Consider the following 24,683-nt stretch of genomic DNA (forward strand, 5'->3'; position numbering starts at 1 on the left):
GATAAAATCTTGACCGATTGTATGTAAATTGGGCATGTTTTGGGACAAATCCGATCTGATTCCGATCCGATGCGTGTCCCTGCTGGTCATTTTCCAGATCCTACCTGCAGGTCATGATCAGATCAGATTGTATGCAGATCATGAGCAGATTGTGTGCTCCAACAGATCCGATTGTACGATCGTCTTACGATCTGCATCGTTCTGGTGTGTACCTAGCATAACAGTTTAAAAGATGCATATTTGTTAATTGGTATTAAGTCAAATAAACAAACTAAGTACAACACAAACAAAGGAACGTTTATGCTGTTTCCATGACACTACTTTATCTTTAGCTTCAAACTAAGCTGTGCGAACTGGGAAGGCAAGCCTGTTATGATAGATATCTTCACCCTTACATGTTGATGATGAAGGTGTGTTACCATAAGGCATACTACTTTCTGACTCTTTTTTTTTCTCCTCTCTGGGAGAAGCACAGAGAGGAGTCTTTCAGCATGCTTCTGGAGGTGGGGGCAGAGCCTCACATCATCAAGCCCCACCCCCATCATTATAATGGTTGTAATTTGTGGGTGTAAATTGAAGGACGGGGCTAAAATGATGCAATTTGCATCTTTTTAGCCCCACTCCCTGACCATAAAACCGCAAATGGCAATATTTAATAATCAGGGTAGGAGGATATAGGAAGAGGCGGGTTATGAATGCAAGGGCCCAGGGGCTTCCAGGAGGATTGCCCACAGTTCTGGGGGGCTGGGAGGGGGCCCTAATTTTCAGGAGCCTCCCGGCCTTTCCAGGAGGGTAGGCAAGTATGGCATAAGGTAGTATATAGTGAGGCATGTGATAATGTATCAGATTGAAATAAGGAGACCTACTGTCCTGTATAGTTTTTGATTTGTGTATTTATTGTTAATCAAAGAAACATAAGAATATTATATAATACTATTGAAATAGCCAAACATGTGTGTTGATTACATAATAGCAAAAAGCAATGATTGAGATCCATGATTGTTCTTAGAGGTTACGATCTAGAGACAGAACATTTCAATTAAAGATAATTACATTTTCAGTTTCAATTTTAACAATAATGCAGCTACTTTGTATCATCTTGTGTGCCCATTTGTCTACTGGACTGCATAATTTTTCCAAATCTCATCCCCACATATCTAATGTTCATTATATATACTGTATAAATATGTGACCACTCATCTGTTATACTTTTACAAGACTTCCCTGACTTTAGTTGCATGAACAAAATGCACGTTGCCATAGACTACATCATTGCGGCGTACCTTGCTCTCTAGTACCTGTAGACCTTGAATGGTAAAGCCTGCATCTGCTAGAGCCTGTCTTAGGAAGTCTTCATTGTATGTTAAGATATGGTACTTTTTATTTTTAACTGTGAAAAAAACTCCATTAAATTTTCCAACCATTAGCAGGTGGCCGCCGACTTTTAAAAAGGAAGACAGTTTTCTAAGGTTCATGCAATAAGTATCTTTATCTTGGCTGATAGGCTGCAATATATATACACTCAGTAAGCAGTCAGCTTTCTCCAGGACAACGGGCGCTGTGGGGTTCTCCTTGCTAAGATCACACTTCACGATACGACTAATTTTGCTTCTTAAAGCGTCTTCTTTTTCCAGCCATTTTTTACTGAAAGAGAGCCAAAATATGGATCAGGATTATGAAATACACTCAAAAGATATCAATTTATAATTAAAGCTGCAATCCCCAGACACCGGGTCATAGTAAGTATGATTGAATAAAGACGATCGTCCATCAAGTTCAACCTGTTTTAAATAACTAATTAAAATTTTAAGTCTAGATATCCCCAACTTATTTTAACTTCTATTTTTCTAAATCAGGCTAACTAGTGATTATGTGTCACCCTGCTCTCCCTACTAAACCATAACAAGAGTGGGTTTTGGTATCCATTAGGTATTTGAACAACCCTTTCTTGAATGTATTAATTGTGTCTGCCAACATTACCTCCTCTGGCAAAGAGCTCCAAACCTTTACTGCCCTGACCATAAAAAAAACTCTTCCTTCAGAGGGTATTAAATCTCCTCTCCTCGAGTCTAAGGGGATGCCCACATGAGAACTCAGAGGCTTCAGCAGAAATTTTCACAGTACACTATTGACACTTGATCGCGATCTACTGGCGGGAGCTTTGTGATCGACCAATAGATATTGATTGGCCTTTTGGCCCGTTCTGGTGTAGAATTACTAAAAATAAGTCCAGCATGATTGGCCTTAGGAACAAAGGGGGTGATTCAGGTTCACTCAAGAAAGATATTTGATTTGCTAATGGACAAAACCATGTGCACTGCAGGTGGGGCAGGTTTAACATGTGGAGAGAGAGTTAGATTAATGTGAGTTATTTTGTTTTTCTTTGCAGAGTAAATACTGGCTGCTTTATTTTTACACTGCAATAAAGATATCACTTTGAAGTACAAACCCCACCCAAATCTAACTCTCTCTGCCCCCCCTGCAGTGCATAAGGTTTTGTCCATAAGCAAACAAAATTTGCTTTGTGAGTGAACCTGAATCACCCCCAATATATAGTTCTGTACTCAACAGGTGACCTAATTTAAGAGCTACAGTAATTTACCTGTCACCTTCCACTTCGGGAAATAGCTCTGAGAGATGAAACCAGTCAAAAGCATCCTCCTCCTTATTCCTCCATCTCTCCAGTTCCTGAATGCCAGAATCATTAGTGTCTAGAATTGTGATGGCACTGAAATCTGTATACAGTGGCAATAGGTGGAAAATGATGGGTCCAGTAGAAAAATCAGTCAAGTGTCCTCCTTTTAGAATCCCTGTACACAGCAAAACAACAAATACATTAGCATTAATCGCAAATAGGATGCAAAAAGTTTGCATGCTAATAAAATACGAATAATTTTACGGCACAGTTGGTGGTTTGTAGTAGAATGAAAGTAGAACGGTTCAGAATTACATTTTAGACATACCTCAGGAAGAGCCCTACCCAGGGCAGGCGACAGGGGGGTCAAAGGGGACACTTGTACCAGGCCCCAACCTTGTGAGGGGCCCCAAGGCTCTGAGGGGCTCAGAGGATGTAAGCATGGCTGCTGCCCTAGCAATAGTTTATAAAGGTGCAGCCTGCCCACCTGGCTTCCTGGAAGGAAACTTACATGGACCCCAATCCAGTATTCCCCTTCAGTATGGTCACCTGTCCGACTACCAGTACAAATGCGTTGTGACATCACACAACACAGTGAACCATACGATGCACAATGCTGCGCCCTCCCATCTGCCCTGCCATATTATATTGCATAGTGAATATCAATTACCATTTATTTCTAATTATAAAAACATATTTAATGTAATAAAAATCTTGGTGTGCCGTTGGGGTGGCCCCAGAGATATCAGTGTACCGGGCCCCAATATTTCTGTTGCCGGCCCTGGCCCTACCCCTCTTATTGTAGAAGAGGGGTCCTGGTCTCTGGGGGACCTGTTTGCAGATACAGGGAACTACATATCAGGGCCTGTGTACAGAGGCCTGTGTACAGAGGCCTCTGCTGCGATCCCAACTGCTGGCTGTACCTGAGGTCCGGAAGGTAATCAGCCTTTCATTCCACTGCCTTTGTATGTCCCTAGTTATGGCTTTGTAAGCAGGGATGTGGTGCGGGCTGCCAGTTCTTGAGTAAGTTATGCTAAAGATTGTGAAATCGAAAACTTAAGTTATTATGGTTTTATTTTTTCCTCATGTTATGCAATGCATGGGGACATGCATAATTCCAGAGGTAAAGTATGTGGTACCCCAACACCATAATTACCATTGATTTGTAAACAAACAGTACAATGTGCAATTGTAAATTAGAAAGGGAGAACGTAATCTTTCAAATGTTTCCTTATGTATCGATTGTGGTTAGGTGTGAAGGGAGAAGTAGCTGAGCAGGCTCTGTTTTAGGTGTTAGACAGAGACTACACAGTGGTCTGGTAGCAGCAACAGTGGTAATGTAGCAGTGCTGCTTTATTTTTCATACACTGATCGGATACAGCGCACCGGAAATGTTGTGCGTATAAACGGGATATTGTCAATTATTGAACTTTGATTTGTAAAGAAACAATACAATGTGCAATTGTAAATAATCAATTCATCAGAAGGGGATGAAGTAATCTTTCACATGGTACCTCATTTATCGATTTTTGTTAAAAAGGGAGCGTCACGAAAAATCACCTTTTAGAAATAATATATATGATTACTGGCAGTGGCACAACTAAAAAATCAGCCCCCCCCCCCCCCCCCCCGTAATATAAAGCCCGTCCTCCTCAAAAAGTGTCTGCTGTTGAGGGGCAGACATTTTGTGTGAGCTATTTTTTTCATTAGCACTGCAGGAGCCAGCCAGGAGGAGAGCTTGGACGGCAGACAAGTAGATTTGCGGGTCCCGGACACAAACCCGGTGGCGGCGGCATCGGCACCGGCAAGCAGCACCAGCGGGGTAAGGCAGGTAGTGCAGCGCATCTATAGCCCTATTATTATGCCACTGATTACTGGATTGTTATGAACAGTTTGGCTGCATGTTCTAACTGCTAGGACTGTAGGGCTTTATGTACTAAAGTGCAGGTTTATAGAAGTAGAGATGTGGTACATAGCAACCAGTGAGATCTTACATATCATTTATCTAGCACCTTTTGGAAGATAAAAGTTGGAATCTGATCGGTTGCTAATGTCTTTGTCACCCCTTGACAAAGGGGTGACAAAGACCCCGAAACGTTGGTCCGTTTTGAATACACGTTTTGACAGAAAACCCGTCTGAGTGCCGCCTTATTTACCCTTCTACCTACTTGATCCGGAGGGCACCAGGGTAGTTGGACCCAGCTGGGGGAGTGCCAGGCCATCACCTGAAGCTATATATATATGTATACATATATTTACACGCACACACACACACACACACACACATATATATATATATATATATATGTGTGAATATATATATATATAGAAGGCAATGTATAAAGATATCGGCGACTAATTATTGTAAAATAGCTATTAAATATATATATATATATATATATATATATATATGTATAAAGCAAAATGTGTATATATATATATATAAAAAAAATATTTATTGGATGACAAATTTGGTATACAAAGAAAAACATGAAGTAGTAAAAAAACTAATATTAAAAAAATATATATATTTTTTACAATTTTTTTTTAAACTTATAGTAAAAAGACAGGATACTTGATAAAATCAAATCAAAGAAAAGTGCTTATCTTGAATATTGGTAGGAGGAAAGATCACCCAACGCGTTTCGTCTAAGTGACTTCTTCAAGGGGACCTTGAAATATACCCTCAGAAAAAAGTCAGACAGAACCTGAAATATCTGTCTGGGAAACAGGCTTGGATGGGGACCACTGCTTTGAAGTCAGATATCTCCAGTTCCCAAGGGCCGATTTTTAAAATTCTTGTACCCATGGAAATAGGAGACCCTCATCTTTCATGCTAGGGCCCTTAGACTCCTGGGGGAGGTATCTGGGTACTCAGAAACCCCCCCTGTGTGCGCCACTGGGGCAGCGGTGAATGTTGAGTGGCGTGACCCCCCCTCACCTGTCAGCAAGCGGATCTGGTCTCCTCCCCAGGCTTGACCTGCTGCTGTCAATGTGGACTGGAGGCCCAGCAGGGGTACTGTGCCGAGGATTAGGAGACCCAGCTTTGCTACTGTACCAACGGTGAGGAGATCCAGCAGGGCATCCTGTCAGCCAGGTCTGCCACCAATGGTCAGGAGTCAGGTCACCCGGGCTGCAGGAGGGAGCAGAAGCGGAGAGTAGCACGGGTCCTAGACACAGAAGGCTAGAGAGGGGGGTGTGGCTTAGTGACTGATCGGGGCAGATGTGCTCTGGCTGGCCAGCTCTTTTGCAGACATTTAAGCGGCTCCCGTCTGTCCCCCTGCTGCCCCTATTGATGCTAAACCTGGCAGTATCAATGGCCCGTCTCCTGGGCTAATATCACCCATGGCGGCCTCTCAAGCAGGACCCAGCACAGGATGGCATACAGCTGAGGAAGTGGTGTGGGACACAGCTGTGGCTCTCTCTACTCCCCTAAGGACACTTCAGCTGTCTGTCCCTATTGAGCCTGTAGACCTCCACCCCTGGCACTGTGAGTACTGCTCAGAAGCCAAACTCTATCTATATACCCCCCTCATATGCAGCCTAACTAACTATATGCTCCCTTCCCCACAGCCTAACCCTAACTATACACCCCCTCGACCGCAGCCTAACCATAACCCTATACACCTCCCTCCCACACAGCCTAACCAACTATACACCCCCTCCCCCACAGCCTAAACCTAACTATACACCTCCCTCCCATGCATATACACCCCCTCCCCCGGGCTACAGCCTAATTATACACCTCCCTCCCCCGCAGCCTAACTAACTATACACCCCCTCCCCCAGGCCTCAGCCTAACTGTAACCATTCACCCTATAGCCAAACCCTAACTATACACCCCCTCTCCTGCAGCCTAACTATACAGCCCCTCCTCCGCAGCCTAAACCTAACTATACACCTCCCTCCCACGCAGCCTAACTAACTATACCCCCCCTCCCCCGGACTGCAATCTAACTATACACCGCCTTTCCACGCAGCCTAACTAACTATACACCCCTCCCCCGAGCCGGAGCCTAACTATACAACTCCCTCCCACACAGCCTAACTAACTATACACCCCCACCCCCAGACAGCAGCCTAACTGTAACCATATACCCCCATAGCCTAACCCTAACTATTCACCCCTCCCCTGCAGCCTAACCCTAACTATACATCTCCTCCCCCACAGCCTAACTGTAACCATACACACTCACACCCCTGCAGCCTATAACCTTAACCACACACACACACACACACACACACACACACACTGCAGCCTATAACCCTAACCATACACCAGGGTTGCCGACTTTCAAATTCTCCTCTCCGGGAGAAGCCCGGAGAGGAGACTTTCATTACCCGTTCGGGGCCGGGCTTGACTGTGATGTCATTATGCCACGAGTGTGTCATTTTAACTCCGCCCCCTCCTCTGAGACCCGCAGATTGCGGCATTTAAATGCTGCGATCGGGGGGCTCAGTGGGGGTCCCCCTGATTCCGGGAGGGTTGCCCACCCTTCCGGGGGGCTGGGAGAGGGACCCGATTTTCGGGAGACTCCCGGTAATTCCGGGAGGGTTGGCAACCCTGCCATACACACACACACCCTGCCGCCTATAACCCTAACCATACACACACTCCTCGCAGCCTATAACCCTAACAATACACACAGCCCGCAGCCTATAACCCTAACAATACACACACCCCGCAGCCTATAACCCTAACAATACACACAGCCTGCAGCCTATAACCCTAACCATACACATGCACACCCCACAGCCTATAACCCTAAACAAAGAAAAAGGGTGCGCAATATGTGGAGACAGAATCAACACAGATTGCACTGTTTTTCTGGCGCTGTTATTTAACGATAAATAGTGTACATACAAGAATCATGTATATAAAAAATGTATATACAATAATTGGTTAGCAAATCCACTGCTGCTGCAGATGGTTTATATGAGTTGGCTAGAGCTCATATAGATACAGAGTTGGAGGTTGGGTTTTTAAACCACCTTGCGCTGCTAGTTGGATTAATTAATAAAAATACAACTGGACAGAATAACACTGGACACACTGCTATAAATGTAGAAATTTTATGTAAAAAATAAAATAGAGTGAAATATACAAACAATTAATACATAACAATTTAAAAATATAAGCACAATACAATCAACAGTTATAATGCCTATATGGCCATATGTTAGGTCACGTTGCAAACTGAGTGGGAGCTCCGGAATGGGTTAGTAACTGAATAATGTGGTTAGTTGCAGTCACTGATGGTAGCAGGGGAAGGGGGGGGGGGAGAAGATTAAGGCAGGTAAGCCAGCAGCACAGTCAGTCAGCAATTAGATAGCTTAATGCAGGGTTAGTAGAATTGATAATAAGGTGCCCTGAGTGTGGCACTAAAGGCAGGTTTTAGTATCTCACCCTCCGTTGGTAGAATAGTGGGAGATGCCGGGGAGCTTACGTTGGTATTAGCTCTCACCCGGTTAGATGCTGTAGCAAGGCGGAGAGCTTGTTGTTGGAAAGCTCTACCCGGGCGTTGATGCTGAGACCAGTGTGGCTGGCAAATGACAGGTGCTGATATCACAGCGTCCGAGGATACCAACGGCTGGAGTGTACGCCGATCAGCGGGAGGGAAGCATCAACCGCTGGCTTGAGTCCAGTGGCTGCTGCCCAAATGACAGTGGCTCCATAGGTGCCGATTTATGTTTTCGCTGGTGGGTGCTCAAGCCAAAAATATAGGGGAGTGGCTTCATGGGGAAGGGGCGAGGCCACAAAATAATACCACTTTATATTACACAGCACAGTTGTCTCCAATATTCAAATTAGACTGACTGTCAGCGAATGGCCAGGCCCAGGCAGGCACCCCAAGAAAATAGAAGCTGACAAGCCTGACAGGACTGGAGTCAGATGCTGTTGTGAAACTACATGTCCCAGCATGCCCTGTCACAGTTTTAGCAATCTATTATATAAAATCTATGGCAGGGCATGCCGGGACATGTAGTTCCACAACAGGTGGAGGGCTGGGGGGCATGAGTTTGACACCAACCACTGATCTAAACAATCCTCCTTTCATTTATTCCCTGGCTGCTGTAATATGAGCTCTGGTTTTTATAAATGGCCTGCCCAGTGCCCTGCTATTAATTTCAAATACATTCTTGATTTTGCACACCATAATGCCAGTTACATGGTACATCACACACAGTAATGCCCATTACATGTTATGCCATACACTGCAATGCCCATTACATGTTATGCCAGGACTGAAGAAGCTTTTTGTAAAGGAGGGAAAACCTGGGCAGTGCGCATCTCATCGCATCTCGGTTTTGCGATAAGATGAGATAAGATGAGATCTAATACAAAAAGTATGTGCAGCACATACTTTTTGTGCTAGATCTCATCCAGGGCCGTTTCTAAACAATTTAGCTCCCAGGGAGAAGAAAAAAAAAATGCGCCCCCCCAATACATAACATGGTATCATAGAAATTGCGAGCGCCTTCAGCGCGCGCCGAAATAGGGGGTGTGGCTTAATTTTAAAAGGGGTGTGGCTTAATGTAAGACGTGGTCTAGCAGGAAAACAATTACCTTATATCACACTTTTGCAACCTGCATGACCAGACATTGGTTGCTGCAGGAATTGTTATTGTCCTCCCGCACTTAAGTTGGCCGGCTAAAGCCCACACACAGTGACCTAGTACGCCTCACAGATCAAGGCCAAACAATGACAGGCTACTTAAATCATTATACACTATTTATCCGTGATGCCAATTACACATTATGCCGTACACTGTGATGACGATTACATATTACGCCGCACACCGTGATGACAATTACACATTACACCGCACACCAAGATGCCCATTAGACCCCACACTGTGATGGCAATTACACAATACTCCCCACATCGTAATGCCCATTACACATTATGCCCCATGTGCCGCTGCCGCACAACTGATGCCGTTTACTAATATGCCCCCACAGTGCCAGATATGCCCCCACAGCGCCACACATATGCCCCCACAGTGCCACAAATATATGCCCCCACAGTGCCACACATATGCCCCCACAGTGACACAAATATATGCCCCCACAGTGCTACACATATGCCCACACAGTGACACAAATGTATGCCCCCACAGTGCTACACATATGCCCACACAGTGACACAAATATATGCCCCCACAGTGCTACACATATGCCCCCACAGTGACACAAATGTATGCCCCCACAGTGCTACACATATGCCCCCACAGTGCCACAAATATATGCCCCCACAGTGCCACACATATGCCCCCAGTGACAGAAATATATGCCCCCACAGTGCCACACATATGCCTCCAGTGACAGAAATATATGCCCCCACAGTGCCACAAATATATGACCCCACAGTGCCACAAATATATGCCCCCACAGTGCCACAAATATATGCCCCCACAGTGCCAAACTCACTTTGTCTCCGCTGCTTCCGATGGGAGGGGAGCGCATTGTGCCTCTCTCCTTCCCCTTCAGTGTGTGTACCTGAGCTGAGCCGTCAGCCATTCATATCTCGCACCCGAGCTCTGAGTGGCTGACAGCGGCAGCCCAGTGACGTGAGCGAGGGGACGGAGAGACGCACGATGCGTTCCCCTCTCCAGCGTGAAGTCGGGCCGGCCGGGGAGACAGCAGCGGCTACGGCGGCAGCTACGGCGGCGGCTACGGCGGCTACGGGGTGTTGGGGGGGGGAGACTGCCGTGCGCCCTGGCTGTTTCAGAGGCAGACAAGCCGTGCGGCGCCCCGGGCTGCTGCACGGCTTGTCCGCCTCTAGAAACGGCCCTGATCTCATCTCATCTGATCTCATCGCAAAACCGATATGCGATGAGATGTGATATTGTATACAATAATTGTAACGTGTATGGGCACCTTCAGTTCCTGCTGGAGCCTGCTGAAAAATAGCCCTGATTACACGTCACACCCATTACATAGTATACCACATGCCATAATGCCCATTACATGTATGCCACACACCGTGAAGCCCATTACACATTATGCCCATTAGTTGTTATGCCACACACCGTGAAGCCCATTACACATTATGCCCATTACTTGTTATGCCAGTACGCAATTTTTTTCTAAAGTAGGGATAACATGGGCAGTGCACGCCGAAGGTGCTCGTCAAAATATTTCACCATAATGGCGATTACACGTCACACACCCATTACATAGTATACCACATGCCATAATGCCCATTACATGTTATGCCACACACTGTAATGCTCATTACATGTTATATCAAACACCATAATGCCCATTACACATTATACCAAACACCGTAATGCCCATTACACGTTATATTGAACACAGTAATGCCCATTACACCACACACTTATATCCATTACATATAACCGGGCAGAAGAAGAGAAAACGCTGCTGGGTGCGATGCAGTGCTGCTGTGCCAGCGGGAGAACTGAACCAGGTCAGGTCAGGACTTAAAAAAAAAGCCCTAGTGGGCAGCATCGTTTGTCCCTGTCCGTCCGTCTCCCCCCCCCCCCCCCCTGCGATCCGCCCTGGTTCCCAACTTCCCTGATATACAGTGGCGCAACTGCGGCTGGAGAGCAGGACTTTAAAAAAAAAAATGCCCATACAAATGAATAAGAAGCCATTCATTGGCTGAGACCTCTCTCAGCCAATCGCTGATTGGCTGAGAGAGGTCTCAGCCAATGAATGGCTTCCCATTCATTTGTATGGGCGTTTTTTTTTTTTTTTTAAGTCCTGCTCTCCCGCCACAGCTGCGCCACCGTATATCAGGGAACCAGGGCGGATCGCCGGGGGTGAGGAGGAAACGGGCGGACGGACAGGGAGTCAGCAGGGACAAATGGCAGCCAGATTCTTCTGTGTGCCCGCTCAGTTCCCGGACATTTTATAGTCCGGGAACGCAGCCCAGCAGCGTGATTCAGGCTGCCCGTGGGTGCTCATGGATTTCTGTGGGTGCTCAAGCCCTTGAGCACCCACAGGATCGGCGCCTATGGGTGGCTCAGTTGGTTGGAGACCGCGGCAGACCAGCTCGTACAGCAAACAGTGTAGGGGAGGATCACGGAGGTTTGCAGACGTGACCAGGAAGTGATGAAAAAGTCTCCGTTTCCATAGAGACGAAACACGTCGACGTCACTTCCTGGTCACGTCTGCTAACCTCCGTGATCCTCCCCTACACTGTTTGCTGCACGAGCTGGTCTGCCGCGGTCTCCAACCAACTGAGCCACCGTCATTTGGGCAGCAGCCACTGGACTCAAGCCAGCGGTCGAGGCTTCCCTCCCGCTGATCGGCGTACACTCCAGCCGTTGGTATCCTCGGACGCTGTGATATCAGCACCTGTCATTTGCCAGCCACACTGGACTCAGCATCAACGCCCCGGTAGAGCTTTCCAACAACAAGCTCCCCGCCTTGCTACAGCATCTAACCGGGTGAGAGCTAATACCAACGTAAGTTCCCCGGCATCTCCCACTATTCTACCAACGGAGGGTGAGATACTAAAACCTGCCTTTAGTGCCACACTCAGGGCACCTTATTATCAATTCTACTAACCCTGCATTAAGCTATCTAATTGCTGACTGACTGTGCTGCTGGCTTACCTGCCTTAATCTTCCCCCCCCCCCTTCCCCTGCTACCATCAGTGACTGCAACTAACCACATTATTCAGTTACTAACTCATTCCGGAGCTCCCACTCAGTTTGCAACGTGACCTAACATATGGCCATATAGGCATTATAACTGTTGATTGTATTGTGCTTATATTTTTAAATTGTTATGTATTAATTGTTTGTATATTTCACTCTATTTTATTTTTTACATAAAATTTCTACATTTATAGCAGTGTGTCCAGTGTTATTCTGTCCAGTGGTATTTTTATTAATTAATCCAACTAGCAGCGCAAGGTGGTTTAAAAACCCAACCTCCAATTCTATAACCCTAAACAGACACACACACCCCACAGCCTATAACCCTACCCATACACACACACACCCGCAGCCTATAACCCTAACTATACACACACAGCCCACACCCTATAAACCTAACCATACACACACACACCCCGCAGGATACCCTAACCATACACACACCCTCCCTTCAGCCCGCCTTTGGCGCACACTGTTCCCATTCTGAGTATGTGTAGGGGGACGGGGGGACAAAGCATATCTTTGCACCTTGGTCCACAAATTTCTAGTTCCACCTCTGAGGAGATCCAACCGGGCCACTGCAACACTTCAATAAAGGTGAGGCGCACAGTGGGGGAATTGGAGACAGTAAGATACATTAGCAGCAGCAGCAGTGCATGTGGCCGGGGCTTGGTGGGCAGCTGGTGAGGTGTGCAGTTAAGGGTTTTTTAAAATATGTTAAAATTGTGGGGGGGGGGGGGTGGGCAGCCAAATGTTGTGCCTAGGGGCAGCCTGACCCCTAAATATGGAGTAAAGATCACACCTCTAGTGATAGACCTGCTTCTGGCAGACGAGTTTGACAGAACCATGCACAGATCAGTGATCTGTCTATGGTTCTGTCCAAAAAAGTTTCTAAAATAAAAAATAAAAAAATGGCATGTAGTCCCTCCTTAAAGATTGGAAAAAGGGGTGGTGGTGACCCTGACCACACAGAGTGGGTCTGGGTGCAGGTGCGCCTGGCTGGAGCTGTGTTTCCCTAGCTGCTGCTCTGGGACAGGATAGTTAGTCCTGTACTGAATGAACAAGAAAAGAAAGGGGTGTTGAGCTGCGCTTGGTATAACTTTGTAAAAAGTGAGGTAATGAAACCTGTAAAGTTGGGTGAAAAAAATGAGGGATTGGTTGATCTAGTACAAAAAGATTTAATGTCTAAAATACATATAGCCAGAATACATTGATAATTCTCTAAAATCACATAAAATTCATATCTCACCAACCAAACTGGGGAAAATGTATGGCCCGGAGAGTCCCAAGAGTCCTGTATAGGGCTGAGTTGTAAATCGTCCTGTATGGAGCTGCAATGATATGCCAAATTGGAGCAGTAGGGAGGGAGGACCAGATGTAAGAATAAGGAGCGGCTTAAGTTGACACGGATTGCCGACTCCCTCCGCTGGATGGACTGGAGCTGGATGGGTCCTCTACCTTACTGTAGGAATTTGCAATCCAAATGGAACCAGTGGAGGTGGTATTACCGGACTGGGATCTGTGCGTGGCCCAAGGGGACCCCCAGGTCCTGGTGAGGCGTGATGGTTGTCTCCAAATGTAGCAGATGGTGGGGAGGACTTGAAGATGTTGATAAGGAGCGGCCCAGGATGGCACAAATAACCGACTCCCTCCGCTGGATGGAATAGAGCGGGATACAGTCCTCGACCTCAACCTTGCTGCTAGGACTTGGTGGTCCAATTGGACAAAGGGTGGTAAGTGTGTGCACATCCTCTGATAAAGCTGCCTGGAGCAGCGAAACCGGTCAGGACTCAGGTCTCTATCTCCTTCCAGAATACCAAACTGGTACCCCTAAAGAACCCGGAAGTGCTTATTTGTGCACACACTTACCACCCTTTGTCCAATTGGACCACCAAGTCCTAGCAGCAAGGTTGAGGTCGAGGACTGTATCCCGCTCTATTCCATCCAGTGGAGGGAGTCGGTTATTTGTGCCATCCTGGGCCGCTCCTTATCAACATCTTCAAGTCCTCCCCACCATCTGCTACATTTGGAGACAACCATCACGCCTCACCAGGACCTGGGGGTCCCCTTGGGCCACGCACAGATCCCAGTCCGGTAATACCACCTCCACTGGTTCCATTTGGATTGCAAATTCCTACAGTAAGGTAGAGGTAGAGGACCCATCCAGCTCCAGTCCATCCAGCGGAGGGAGTCGGCAATCCGTGTCAACTTAAGCCGCTCCTTATTCTTACATCTGGTCCTCCCTCCCTACTGCTCCAATTTGGCATATCATTGCAGCTCCATACAGGACGATTTACAACTCAGCCCTATACAGGACTCTTGGGACTCTCCGGGCCATACATTTTCCCCAGTTTGGTTGGTGAGATATGAATTTTATGTGATTTTAGAGAATTATCAATGTATTCTGGCTATATGTATTTTAGACATTAAATCTTTTTGTACTAGATCAACCAATCCCTCATTTTTTTTCACCCAACTTTACAGGTTTCATTACCTCACTTTTTACAAAGTTATACCAAGCGCAGCTCAACACCCCTTTCTTTCCTCCTTAAAGATTGTGAGCATGGCACCAAAGAGAGGGCACACTGGTTCAGATGTATTAAGCCTGGTAAGTGATAAAGTAGTGATAAAGTCGTGATAACGTGGAAAGTGATAACACACCCGCCAATCAGCTATGATTTAAAATGACAGAAGTTTATTGACTGGTGCGTTATCACCTTCCACTTTATCACCTCTTTATCGCTCCTATCGACACTTTATCGCTTCTCCAGGCTTAATACATCTCCCCCACCATTACTTATAATTCTTGATCAAATCAAGACATTCTTTGTTTTCTAAAGTCTATTTCCATGAGAAAGAAAATAAGAAATTTACATTTCAATCAGGGCAATACAATTTAAATGAGTCATGATTGATAGGTCGGTGGGTTTTTAAGGCATTGCACAAATAAATCGCAGTGGAGAAGTTCCTTGTACAGAATGTGTAGTCAGAGTGGATGTGTTTTTTATGCATATAAAGAAATTACATAGTCTTGTTTTAAGATAATAATATATTACATTATATAATGTCTGAAATTATATTCTTTCTGTATGTAGAATGTTGTGCTTTTTTGTTTCTTTGGGTTTTTTTTTTTTTTATAAATTCTTTGGATTCCTTCTATACACCACCACCCATGACATAACAGTGGCGTCATGAAGAAAACATACACTTACCTGAGGCCTGTAGTTTCTTAATCTCTCTCACTGGAAATGCTACGAGCTCCTCATACATGATCTTATCAAATTTTGAATGAAAATATGTATTGAGTAAATCATTCATATCAAGATCATGTACATGGTAGAGACTGTGGTTAGGATCCATCTTGACACTTCAGAAAATAAAGATATTGGATGTAGATATAAATATACTTTTTTGATCAAGATAAGCAGGTGTTAAACATCACATAACAGACAGGTGACTTATCTGTAAACATATTTGCAGTCACGACACAATGGTAAGTGTTTATCTAAAGGTGGTAAATAACAATTGCTGTATCATGGGAAAAAGATAATAAACACCCTGGGCATTGGACTCTAAATGTATAACGACAAATGCTTTGGGGAAAAAAACACCCGGAGTCTTGCTGTCTGTACCTTTCACAAATGGTTGTTCATTTTAAAAATTGCCCAAAATGCATAAATATTTGCACCTATAATTTTGTATATATTGTAGGATCGATAAAGCAGCCAATAGCACAACAATTCTTACAACCCCGTGACAGAAGTACGTCGTGACACCTGCCTTGTGATTACAATAATTATCAGTAGCATATACGCACATGAGGAAAGGATAACAAATGTCAGAAAGCTGATTATAGACGATTATAGACGATCACACTCGCCATGGGGACCACAGGCAGACTTTCTGCTTACACTACTGAGGCCAGTCCTTACCCAAAACTATTCTGCTTTTTTAAGGAACGCTCTAATTAATGGAACAGTAATGGGGTCAGCCATGACTCCAGCATATGGGAAAATTAGCTCTATACCATATAATTTATTACACACCACCTTTTCATTAATCACACATTTATCACATATGTGTTTTAACTGGTCAGCATTGGCAAATTTTATGTGAGATGTGCCAAAATTAGATACTGTCACCACAGACACATAAAATAGGACTTATACCACTATATTGCTGTATGGATTTATGTGTGCATCTTACCTTTTATTATTAAATTATATTTTGATGGCATTCACCCTATTGAATCAATTGAGTAGTTTGGTGCATATTCTGGCTTCAGCACTGGCAGAAAGTGTGTGTGTGTGGGGGGGGAGGGGCGTTCTGTCCCCAAGTGACTGCGACATAGAACTCATGCTGAATCTGGGGGAATGTCACACAGAAAAAGAGAGCGCAATTGTTACAATTATATTTAAGATAAATAAATTTATTAATAACACATTAAAAATTGTTACTTTCTGATAGTCAGCAACAGATGAGCAACCACACTGCAGTGATCTCAGCAAGGCTCCTGCCCCATCCAGTCCGCACCACAGATCAGGAGATGCCAGCAGAGTGTACTCCCAGGCACCCGATGATACAGTGGACAGAGGTTTGTTGATCTGTTGCACAGGAAGAGAGACAGGTATTGGGTATATTTAAGATTGGCCCCCTCTTGTGAGGATAAGTATAAATTGTAATTTTCCTAGGGGTGTGCTACCACAGACAGTATTAGTAGAAGAGTTTTTTTAAAAGAAAAAGAATTGTCATATGGTGGTGCACCATTTATAAGAACTTGAGTCATAAAATATATGAGTATATGGGTATATTTAAGATTGGCCCCCTCTTGTGAGGATAAGTATAAATTGTAATTTTCTAGGGGTGTGCTACCACAGACAGTATTAGTAGAAGAGTTTTTTTAAAAGAAAAAGAATTGTCATATGGTGGTGCACCATTTATAAGAACTTGAGTCATAAAATATACCTTTTATTGGTTATCACTTAAAAAGGAATGCGAAATATGACATACAACATAAAACATATACACAAGTGAAAACAGTGTGTTTAAAAGGCACATGCGAGTTCAAGGAGCAACTACCTTAATCAAATATTTATTAGTGACACCATTAATGGTGTCACTAATAAATATTTGATTAAGGTAGTTGCTCCTTGAACGCGCATGTGCCTTTTAAACACACTGTTTTCACTTGTGTATATGTTTTATGTTGTATGTCATATTTCGCATTCCTTTTTAAGTGATAACCAATAAAAGGTATATTTTATGACTCAAGTTCTTATAAATGGTGCACCACCATATGACAATTCTTTCTCTTTTCAAAAAACCCAGTGATACAGTGCCTGTCAGACAGCGCCCTCCATGTCACCTCCACAAGCCGGGAGGGCGGTCCAGAGAGGTTCTATGAACTCTAAGTGTGGTCGCTACTGGTAAGAACTGTGTATTTTGAGTGGCTTTTCAACTGTTTAAATGGAAAGTGCGCAATTAGAACTTTGTTTCCTTTATTCTGTTATTTACTGCAAATGAATTTAATGTCCCACTTGTATCAGTGTTAAAGAAGTTTACTCTATCAGAAAGTAACAATTTTTAATGTGGTATTAATACATTTATTTATCGTAAATATAATTGTGACAATTATTTGTGTTGTTATTTGAGTGGGTACTTATGTATTATCTGGGCGCCCGATTTTGTCATCGCATGACACTACTTAAGGCATGCGATGCGATTTTTCATTGTAAAGACCCGATTTTTAATTAGATAGTCACCCATGGGTGATTTCATACCCCCACTATACAACTACGCATGGAGTTAATTTTATATAGCCCGAAGCGTGGTGAGCGCAGCGAGCCCCGCGACATTGGATAGTTGGATGCGTAGTTGGATAGTGGGGGTATGAAATCACCCATGAATGACTATACAATAAAAAATCGGGTCTTTACAATGAAAAATCGCATTGCATGAATTGTATGCCACTATATTGCATGTGATGCAATGTGATGTAATACAATGAAAAAATCGGGCGCCCAGATATTACACAAGTACCTTTGAGTGATACAGAGTCACTCTTGGGAGCAGCAAATGTCACAAATTACTAAATATTTTTTTTTTTATTAAGTTTTAGATTTTAGGTTATTTGTGTGCCTGACATCCCTGTTTGTGTTGTTGCGGCGTGTGTCTAAATATATCACTCGTGCAACAATACACACAGGGTAATTTATTTTGAATGTGTGTAACAATCATTTTGTAGTTGTGGAAGATGGTTCCTAGGCATATGCTGACCCACAATTATCTGAGTAGTGTGTAAACCATCATGGTTTTGTGTCCAGCCCAATGTTGCCAATATGCACAGTGTGTCACAATACTGGGTGGTTTGATGGAATTGCCATCAAAGTCCCGTATTACAAACCACAGATGGATATCAGATGCTGATCCATACTTTGTGATTGGAGGATGCCCAGAACAAAGGCATCAATTATAACCTGATGTATAATAGCAATGAGACTGATTTGGGGCCGGATGGGACACTCTAGAAGAGAAACAAGGGCATAGGAATGGCAGGACTGGAAGAGAAGACATGAGTTGCAGAAACCAGGAACAAACACAGACCCATTGGTGTATCAATGCCTCCACAGTCCAAGCAGTGGCTTGGGAGAGCTGGTGCCTTGTGGCTGCATGGTCTATGCATATTCCATGCAGGCTGGCCATCCTACTGGAAATAACCCTCCAAAAAATGTCCATCGCCATGGTGGACACTGATCCTAGAGGTCTTAATGGACCTCTAGAATTTGTCAGAGAAAGTGCCACATTCTGGGTATCGAGGTGTGCCTGTACGCATGTAATCTCTGGGAATGATAATGAAACCCTTAGCAATAAACATGTAACCCTTGGCAATAAGCAAGTAACCCCTTGCAATGAACATCTAACCTCTGGCAACGAGTAAAAAATCCCTGGCAATGAGCAAGAAACCCCTAGCAAAGAGCATCTAACCTCAGGCAAGGAGCAAGAAAATCCTGGCAATGAGCAAGTAGGTAAAAAATTGTAATAAATGTATGGGGGAGAGGCGGCAGAATCTTTTTTGCAGGGGGTTCCTAAAGGTCTAGTTACAACACTGGCAGGAACCAAGTAGAGAACACCAGGACATCAGGAACCGTTTTGTGATTTGCATTCTTTATGTTATATGTAAAATCCTACTTTGAAAAATATATTTGAAATTAAAAAAGAATTTAATATATACTGTATGGAATAAGCTGTTGATTTGCAAACCACTATTATGCACATACATATTTATTAAATCAGTAAAAGAGATCAAATAAAAAACAGAATTTGTCACAAGATTTGAAATGCCTCAATCTACATCTGCCTCTGAGAATGCAAACAGAAGAGAAAACTAATTGCTAAACCGAGTGCTTTTATAACACATGACTGTCACAGGGAAGGTGGCCCCTCTTAGCTCTGGGCCCCATAGCAACTGCACTCCCTGCACCTATGGTAGCTACACCAGTGCCAGATTAAGGCCCCGATGGGCCTGGAGCTGAAATTTCTAAAGGGCCTATTGTATGCAACCACAGGGGGTGTTACTACTCATTTGTGGGTGTAGTCTGTGCCATGGGTGTGGCTAGCACCATGGAGAGCATACAGTAGCTACCCACCTTCCTTCATACACCTCAATACTCCTCTCTTTAAATATATGAAGCAGATAGAGGATAAAGAGACTAGGGGCACAGAGAGATATAAAGAGGTGAGAGGTATATAACACATGTTACTGTGACAGGGAAGGTGGCCCCTCTCAGCTCTGGGCCCCATAGCAACTGCATTCCGTGCACCTATGGTACTTACACCCCTGTGTATAACACATTCAACTGTGATACGGAAGTTGCCCCCCCGCCCCCCATCTCTGGGCTCCATATCAGCTGCACTTCCTGCACCTGTGGTAGTTATGCATCCTTCCCAAATGTCCCATTTCCCACGGGAAAATCACGGTTTTTGGGGACGTTCCCATGGCCCGCCCGGGGCCAGCAGGGCTGTGCACATTCCCCACAGGAAGAGGGGCAGCTGCGGCCTCGCATGAGTGATGTTTTGAAGGCCAGGCCCCATCACCATGAGGCCATGCCCCCACGCGCATAGATCCCGCTGGACCACCAATGAAAGTTGGGAGGTATGTTTATGCCCTTGGCTTTTATTAATGAGCTGCTCATCTGGGGAGACCTAACAAAGGCCATAGTGGGCCTAAATCTGATTGCAGGACAATGTTGATCTCAAAATGGGCAAACCATGCTGCTTTGCAGGTGGGGCAGATGTAACATGTGCAGAAAGAGTTACAGTTGTGTGAATTATTTTGTTTCTGTGCAGGGTAAATGCTGACTTCTTTATTTTTGCACTGCAATTTAGATTTCAGTTTCAACACACCCCACCCAAATGTATCTCTCTCTGCACATGTTACATCTGCCCCACCTGCAGTGGGGCAGATGTAACATGTGGTTTTGCCCTTTCAACCTAAAATGGTTTTGCCCATTTTAAGAACAAATTTGTACTGCGATCAGATCTGAATAAGGCCCCAAGTCTGAATTAGGCCCAGTGACTCTTTATTAATACATCTCTAAGGGGTATATTTACTAAGCAGTTCATTTTCGCCATATATAAAAGGGCAGTAATGACACTACTTAACTATTTTTGGGATTGTAAATATGTGTTTTCACCTGATTTAGGATGCTGAATTCAGTGGAAAATCTGGATGTCCATGTCACATTTGTTTGCTACACACAAATGAGAAGTGAAAATGAATCTCTATAGAATTTAAATATTCTCATCGTTTTCATGTATAAAATATTTAAAAAAAACTACAGAAACTCGTTTAGCTTTAGAGGAAACAGGATATTGATGCTTTCCCTTTGTACAGTGTCTCATTGGTCTCAGGAAAAAGGAACCAGTAGCGTACCTCCCAACTGTCCCGCTTACTGCTGGAACGTCCCTCCCCCGGCCGGCAGTGTCCCGTGGCGGTGGGGGGGTCTGAGCAGTTGGGAGTCCGTCTCCCCCCCCCCCCCTGTCGCCCGTGAACAGACACTGTGCACATCTATTCTTGCAGGCAGAGGGACGTGGTGAGAAAAAGAAAAAAAATTGCTTTGTGCCTGCGGCGTGCCAGCTGTCCTGCCCCACTAACTTCACATGTTGGGAGGTATGCAGTAGTAGTTCCCATCACTGCTGGATCTTCACATCTTTGGTAGTGACGCTCCGTTGAGAATGTCTTTCGGGAACCGTTCAATGAAAAGTAAGTCCTGGTTTACTTTTCATTACAAACAGAGGGAAAAACCATTCAATGGCGAGTGAGCATCTAATGATTTTTCCTCTGTGCGTCCGCATGCGAGCGTAGGTGTTCACCCTCGCTCACATGGTAATGCGGGGATTTGGCGCAGGTCTGAATTACACATAATATTCAGATGCTTGGATATTTCAGTCACATGAAGAAGTAGCAAACATATGACTTGTAGGCAAACATATCTATAGTCAGCTGATTGTTGGCAATATGTACATATGGGTCATATGAGAATAAATGTAGACACAAACATCATTATATCTGAGTTACTGTTTATAGATACGGTTTGCATTTAACATACTGTATCATATGAGTTTATAAGTACACGATAAACGAATATTTAAACTTTTTAAAAACCATAGAAGATTGCGTTGGTCACAAAACGTGTTAAAGCCATTAGCTGCAGGGAAGGCAGTAATCAATCTGGTATATAGATAGTGGTAGATGCTCAATAAGTTTAGTAATACCGCTCCGGTGCATGGAAATACTGAGTTACAATCCATGGTTTCCCCCAGCTCACTGAATGGTATTAGTAACCAGTCTTGAACACTACTTGATAATAGAATTCAGAGACTTTGGTTACATATATTTGCGCACATTTGTGTGTAAGCCCCCAAAGCCATCGTCAAGGCTTCTGTATATATTGGGGATCCCTAGCACTATATCTAGGTACAGGGTGCGTCACCCTAAAAAAACAGCATACGCTACAAAGCACAGAGCAGCACACCGATGACAATAATATAGGCTTAATAAATATTAGTGATAGGAAGCCGAATATTTTTTTTTCTCACTAACACTATTTCTTTATTTTAATTACATTTCATTATTATTTTCTCTCTCTCACTTTTGTATAGACAGGTATAGCTTTGGCTTGTACTGTACCCATCACTGTGATACATCTCTCTACAAGTCTGTCAGGACATGTCCCATGTGGCATTGCTGCAAAAGACTGATTGTGTTCCCCATGTTGAGCCACCACATCTGGGAGTTTTAATAATGCCACTTTGCCTGCAATCAACTGACTTCTGCTCAACCAATCTCTGACCTGTTTGCCTGCACATGACTCCTGTCACTCATCAGCCTGGACACTCTATATATGTCTCTGCAGTCGCATACAGATTCATGTTCATATTGTTCAGGAGTTTGGCTCTTCACTCCAGGGAGCTCTGCTGATGTGTTACTACTTGCACCAGTCAGTACTGCTGGCCACGCTTCACAATTCAATTTCACATGTGGGCCTGTAATACTCCAAGCCCCAGTTACCATTGTCGGACACTCTCCACACTTTCCAGTGTGTTTCTGTGATACTCCCAGCATTGGTTATTACTACTGGCAACACTCCACAGGTTCCTATATAATCCGGTGATCCTAGCACCAGTCACTACTTCTATGTGCTGCGATGATGTACTACTCCTTTGTTTGAGGAGAAGCCTTATCAAAGCTCCAAGTTTTCCCCAGGTGGCTTTCAGCCATATACAAATCTTCAGTTTTGCTCTAAATCTGGAAAATTCTAGATTCCATGGATGAAGGCAGCTGAGGAAGCCCAAGATTCTAGCTCCCTACAAGACTCACTTGGATAACTAGGAAAATACATAGAAAGAATTATTGCTGTTTCACCAGAAATGTTCTAGTTTTTTAGACAACATGCAACTGGCTAGTAATGAAGGATGCCAAGATCTTGCTCAGTCATCTTCAGGTTCTTGCCTGTATTTTCTTCAGCCAGGACTAAAGTGGCTTACTGTATATCATTTCACTGCTGTCCAGACAGGGCCGGTGCTAGGGTGTCCGGCGCCCTCCTGCAAACCATAAATTTTGCGCCCTGTCACATTGCCATTGCAGGTTCGCCCGCACATGCTGCAAATGGATGTTTAGCATAAACATTCATTCATTTGCCTCGAGTAACTGCCCACATCTTTCGATGGTCAGCAACCATCGAAAGATGTGGAAGGTACACACATATAAAAGTGACTTTTAAGTCACTTAAATATGCGTGCATGCTGGCAGGAAATGGGCGGGCAGCTGACATCCGGTGATATCAGCTGCCAGCCCCTGCTCCCGTGCCACTGCCTCAATACGATGAGAACGCAGGACAGCAGGACCGCAGGCGCGCACCATCGGTCCTCCGTGCGAATGCACAGAGGACCGAATGGACTAGAATAACCCCTATAATGATAACCCAGCCCATTATTTAAGTCATACTTGGCTACCTGACCCTCTCCATGAGGGAGAAAATGCTCTGTTCCTGGACTTCCCTGGTAATGTAGGATTGCCAGCACCTGTGGGGATCTAGGTAACTGATAAGAAAGGTGTCACCACAGGTGCTGGCAATCATACATTACCAGGGAAGCCCAGGAGCAGAGCATTGTGTCCTCCTGGAGAGGGGCATGCTGGGAGGTATGGATAATGTATGATTGCCAGCACCTGTGGGGATCTAGGTAACTGATAAGAAAGGTGTCACCACAGGTGCAGGCAATCCTACATTACCAGGGAAGCCCAGGAACAGAGCATTTTTTAGGTAGACAAGTATGATTTTAGTACATCATTTATCTGTCTAACTGAATATTAAAAAAATATACAATTAATAAAAATATGCAAAATATTTACAAACATGCAAAATTAGTTACAAACACAGAAAAAAACAAGCCCCCCTTCCACCAACAACACATGTATTTTTCAACACACACATATAATAAAGAAAATACCAGCAAACTCCCCCCTCCCCCCACACAAATTACGTATGCAAGTCACACATATATTTTTACACTCACATGCAGACACATAATACACACACACACCCTCCCCCCCCCCCCATGTATGAAACACATTTAACAAAGAAAACAACAGCTCCCACCCACATTATACCTACACATGACTATATCCACCAAAAAACTCACCAAGGAGGGGAGCTTCTGTACAGGGTGTGGAGAAGGGAGGGAGCAGGATTTATTTCATGCTGCCCGGGAGGAGAGAAGAGTATCAGGTCGGGACACAGGAGGGGAGGGGCCAGCCGTATGGGAGCTCAGCTCATTGGTGGCTGGTTCCAGGAGATGGGCTGGCCCTAGTAATGAAGTTTTGTGCAGCTGTGAAGGCTCCGTCCTGGCTGCGCTG

At 44.4% G+C, this 24,683-nt stretch overlaps 1 protein-coding gene across 1 annotated transcript; it reads right to left on the bottom strand.

Annotated features, from left to right (window-relative positions):
* Positions 1 to 898: 898 nt before the first annotated feature.
* LOC146041897 (indolethylamine N-methyltransferase-like) lies at positions 899 to 24,683 on the bottom strand. Its single transcript, XM_083161756.1, has 4 exons — positions 24,470 to 24,683; positions 15,481 to 15,635; positions 2,603 to 2,810; positions 899 to 1,644 (listed from the first exon to the last, which is right to left on the bottom strand). Exons 2-4 carry the CDS (start codon positions 15,626 to 15,628, stop codon positions 1,212 to 1,214), a joined length of 789 nt encoding a protein of 262 aa, XP_083017882.1. The 5' UTR covers positions 15,629 to 15,635; positions 24,470 to 24,683; the 3' UTR covers positions 899 to 1,211.

Source organism: Crinia signifera, chromosome 19, assembly GCF_055691185.1.
Source record: "Crinia signifera chromosome 19, ASM5569118v1, whole genome shotgun sequence".
NCBI lineage: Eukaryota > Metazoa > Chordata > Amphibia > Anura > Myobatrachidae > Crinia > Crinia signifera.